The 3,689-nt window shown below is 64.0% G+C and overlaps 1 protein-coding gene across 1 annotated transcript; it reads right to left on the reverse strand.

Annotated features, from left to right (window-relative positions):
• Window positions 1-434: 434 nt before the first annotated feature.
• Window positions 435-3,448, reverse strand: IRX3 (iroquois homeobox 3). The gene is made up of 4 exons (XM_060129938.1): window positions 2,812-3,448; window positions 1,524-2,643; window positions 1,291-1,357; window positions 435-846 (listed from the first exon to the last, which is right to left on the reverse strand). The coding sequence occupies exons 1-4, from the start codon at window positions 3,076-3,078 to the stop codon at window positions 792-794; spliced, it is 1,509 nt and encodes a 502-aa protein (XP_059985921.1). The 5' UTR covers window positions 3,079-3,448; the 3' UTR covers window positions 435-791.
• Window positions 3,449-3,689: the final 241 nt, after the last annotated feature.

Consider the following 3,689-nt stretch of genomic DNA (forward strand, 5'->3'; position numbering starts at 1 on the left):
TTATGTAAGACTGAGAAAGCCTCGATTGTGCCTATAGAAGAATGGGGGAGGGAGGCGTCCAGATCCTTCTCCAAGTCTTTCTGCTGCGTCATCAGAGAAGGCCCCAAGGCCCCGCGGTTGCTCCAGTGGACCGGGGAGTTGGGCCCCGTTTCCCAGCTCGTTGTAGGCAATCTTGCCCCCTTTCCCACCTGTCTCCTCTGCCCTTTCTCTCGGGCGCCCCAGGTACTTTTCCAACCTTCTCTTCTCCAGCGGTGCCCCCAGCCCGGCCACTCCAGCTTCTCCTCCGCCGTCCTCCGACTACAGGGCCCTGACTCGCCTTGCTTCTCTTCCGCTGATTCGGGCGACTCTTCAAACATGGGGGGATGAGGGTGTAAAACAACAAAAAACGAAAAGCACCAAACAGATCCCTCCGGGGGCAGACAGGCAGGTTATAGTCAAAGTGGCAACAGCTCATTTATTTAGCCAAAAATAGATACTTTCTTGTACAATTTGGTTCACACATATGTACATTTTTCTGTATATACAAGAAAAGTCAAACACGCTTATTCTCACTGAAACTCCACCCCCCCCAATCAACCGAACAAACAAACCTCACAAACTCAGCTAATGTGGGGTACAGAAACCACCGGGGGAGGGCCGGGGGGAGATTTGTTTTATTTCTTTTTCTTTTTTTGTTTCGTTTTCTTTTTAGGTATTCATACACGGACATGCTTACAAGTCATAACTATACAGAGCGATTTGGTTTTTACAATTATTACAACGATTTAAAAAAATTTTGTTTTTAAAAAGAACTAGGATGAGGAGAGAGCCGATAAGACCAGAGCGGCGTCCAGGTGGTTCTGGGGCCTGCAAGAGAGAGGCAGTGGTAGCAAAGGAAGTGAGTTAGGGGCACCGACGCTGCCTAGCATTGGGAGACCCAACCCGGGGCTGAGGCCGGGGGAAGGGAGACGTCTCAATGTGCAATGAGGTCCAGCTGTAGATGCTGGTCTTCCGTTTCAACTATAAGGTTGGGCGGGAGGCGTCAAGACCCGAGGTGCGCTGCTGGAAGGTGGTGGACCTTCACGGAGCCACCGCCCGCTCCGAGGTCCACTGGGCCCCGCCCGGGTGTCTGGACTGGGACTCTCGAGCCATCTCTGGGCCCGTGGCGACGACCGAAGAGTATGTTTCGTCCCCTTTTAGAAGCTCGTCCTAGCTGCGTTCCCCCGGGGGCAGAAGCCCGAGTTTCCTCCGCATTCTTCCCTGCCCCCGACTGCCAGTCCCAACACCCCACCCCAGCTCGGGGTCTCTTACCGCCTGGGCACGGGCTGGAAAGCTGTCTTGAGTAACTTTTTCTCCACTTCCAAGGCACTACAACGATCTACGGGAAGCGGGAGAAAAAGGAAGGGCTTTAGATCGCTCCATTCTGGCGCCCAGGACCGCGGGAGGCGGGAGCGGAGTGGTAAGCGCCCTGCGCCCCCCGGGACCTGCCCGGGCGCGACCCCCAAACTCGCCCCCTCCCTCCGTATCCTTGGCTCCGCAGTCACCTGTTCCGCCCTCGGGCTCCGCCGGCCGAGCGAAGGCGGCGGCGGCGGCCGGGTGGCCCGCGGCTCCGGGAAGTCCCAGCAGGTGTGGAGGGGCCGAGCCCAGCAGGGAGAGCGGGTGCGGGTGCGGGCGTGGGCCGGGCGGCGGGCCTGGGAACGGCCGGTTGGTCCAAGCGGAGAACTTGCCCAGCGGCGCCGAGACGAGTCTCTGAGCCGCGGCGGCGGCGGCCGGAGAGAGCTGCAGGGCTGGGGGCGCGACGGCTGCCCCGGGGGGAGAACCCCCCGCGCCCGGAGGCGAGCGGCGCGGGTTGTCCGGGCTTGTGGCGGTCTCGGCCAGGGACCAGATCTTGGGTTTTTGCAGGGCCGAGGCGGGCGCTGGTGCGGGAGCGCAGGGGTCCAGGCCTGCTGAGGGCGAGGGCGGTGATGGCGGAGTCGCGGCCACCGGCGGTGGCACTGGGGCCAGACTCAGGACAGGCAGTGGACGCTCCTCCAAGCCCTCGGAACTGTCGTCGGAGTCGCTATTCTTGGAGTCTGAGGTGGGTTCCAGGCCGAGGTCGCCGTCCCTGTGCGCCGCGCCAGGCAGGGCCAGCTCGGGCCCCGCGGCCGCGCCGTCTAAGTTCTCCAAATCGATCTCCTCGTCCTCCTCGTCGTCAGCCAGGCCCTCGCCCCCGGTGTCCTCCTCCTCCCCGCCGAGTTCCTCCTCCTCCAGCTCCAGTTCGCGTTTGCTGTCTTCTTCATCCTCCTCCTCGTCTTCCTCCTCTCGCTCGCTCCCGTAAGCGTTGCCCTCCTCGTCCGTGCGGCTGCGGGGCGCCCAAGTCATCTTGTTCTCTTTCTTGAGGCGCCGGCGCGCGTTGGCGAACCAGGTGGACACCTGGGTGAGGGTCATCTTGGTGATGATGGCCAGCATGATCTTTTCGCCCTTGGTGGGGTAGGGGTTCTTGCGGTGCTCGTTCAGCCAGGCCTTCAGCGTGCTAGTGCTCTCCCGGGTGGCGTTCTTGGGACGGGACGGGTCCCCGAACTGGTACTGGCCGTATGGGTAGAAGGCGGGATGCGGGTGAGGAAACGCGGTGGCCGCGGCCGGATGCTGCACCCCCGGGCTGTCCTTCAGCTCATACTGCGTGCCCTGTACGCACAGGGAGAAGGAAGGGACACGCGCAAAGGGAGCGTGGATGAGCGCTGGCCATCGCCGCCTCCACCCTCCCGGCCCAGGCCCCTCTAGTCTACTCCCGCGCGTACACCTCGTACGGCGCCCCAGCTCCAACCTCCCCGCTGCGGCTCCCCGGCCACTTACCAGCTGCGGGAAGATGGGCAGCTCGGCCGCGTAGGGCAGGAAGGCGCCGTAGCCTTGGGCGGCTGCGGCTGCCGCTGCCGCCGCGGCGTAGGGCGCCCCGTACACGGACGAGAGTACGTTGGACAGGGACCCCGAGGCAGCCAGCTCTGAGGCTCCGGCTCCCGGGCCGCCCCGTGCCCCAGCGCTGCCACCGCCGGCGGCGGCCCCCGGGCGCTCGGGTGGGTAGAGCGGGCGGATGTACTGGTATCCGAGCTGGGGGAAGGACATGGTGGCCCGCGGGGCACGGACGGAGAGGGGGCCCGGCCCCCGGGGCCGCCCAGCTCAGCGCCGCCCGCGGGCTGCGGCGCGCATCGGGGGCTGGGCCGGGCTGGGGCCGCGCTGCCTCCCGCGCTGCGCTGCGCTCGGCGTTTGCCTATTGATCTGCTCCGCGGCGGCGGCGGCGGCGGCGGAGGCAAGGAGCCAGGTCAGGTCCGAACAGATTGGCGGAGATTCCCGGGGCTCCGGGCTCTGATTGACATTTCTACGGGCCCGCAAGCCCCTCCTCTCTGCGCCGCGCTCCCTCCTCTCGGCAGCCGGAGCTGCCTCTGCCCGCGCCTCGCTCCTCACTGCCCTCCTCTCCCCGAGCTGTGTCGCGCCTCGCTTCCCTCGCCCTCCTCTAGTTTTCACTCCCCCTCCTCGCCCTTCCTCTCCCCTCCCCTTTCTGCGCTCCTCTCCCCCCCCCACCAACCCCCAGGATCGCTTCCGCTCCTTCGGGCTCTTTCACTTTCCTGGATGCTATGAAACTCTCGTCTTTCTCTTCTCTTTCCCTCTCTCACTACTCCTTTCTCTCCCCTCTCTGTTCCCTTCACTCTTTCTTTTCTTTTTAAAACCTATTTCTC

This window comes from Lagenorhynchus albirostris, chromosome 19 (genome assembly GCF_949774975.1).
Source record: "Lagenorhynchus albirostris chromosome 19, mLagAlb1.1, whole genome shotgun sequence".
In the NCBI taxonomy this organism is placed as follows: domain Eukaryota; kingdom Metazoa; phylum Chordata; class Mammalia; order Artiodactyla; family Delphinidae; genus Lagenorhynchus; species Lagenorhynchus albirostris.

What these genes read in the sequence shown, in the direction of transcription:
- IRX3 (XM_060129938.1), bottom strand. Translation starts at nt 3,078, where the DNA reads ATGTCCTTCCCCCAGCTCGGATACCAGTACATCCGCCCGCTCTACCCA. An exon ending in GGAGCCCGAGGGCGGAACAG is followed by an intron (nt 1,358 to 1,523) that starts GTGACTGCGGAG and finishes CGCTTCCCGTAG; the next exon opens with ATCGTTGTAGTGCCTTGGAA. An exon ending in TTCCAGCCCGTGCCCAGGCG is followed by an intron (nt 847 to 1,290) that starts GTAAGAGACCCC and finishes TCTCTCTTGCAG; the next exon opens with GCCCCAGAACCACCTGGACG.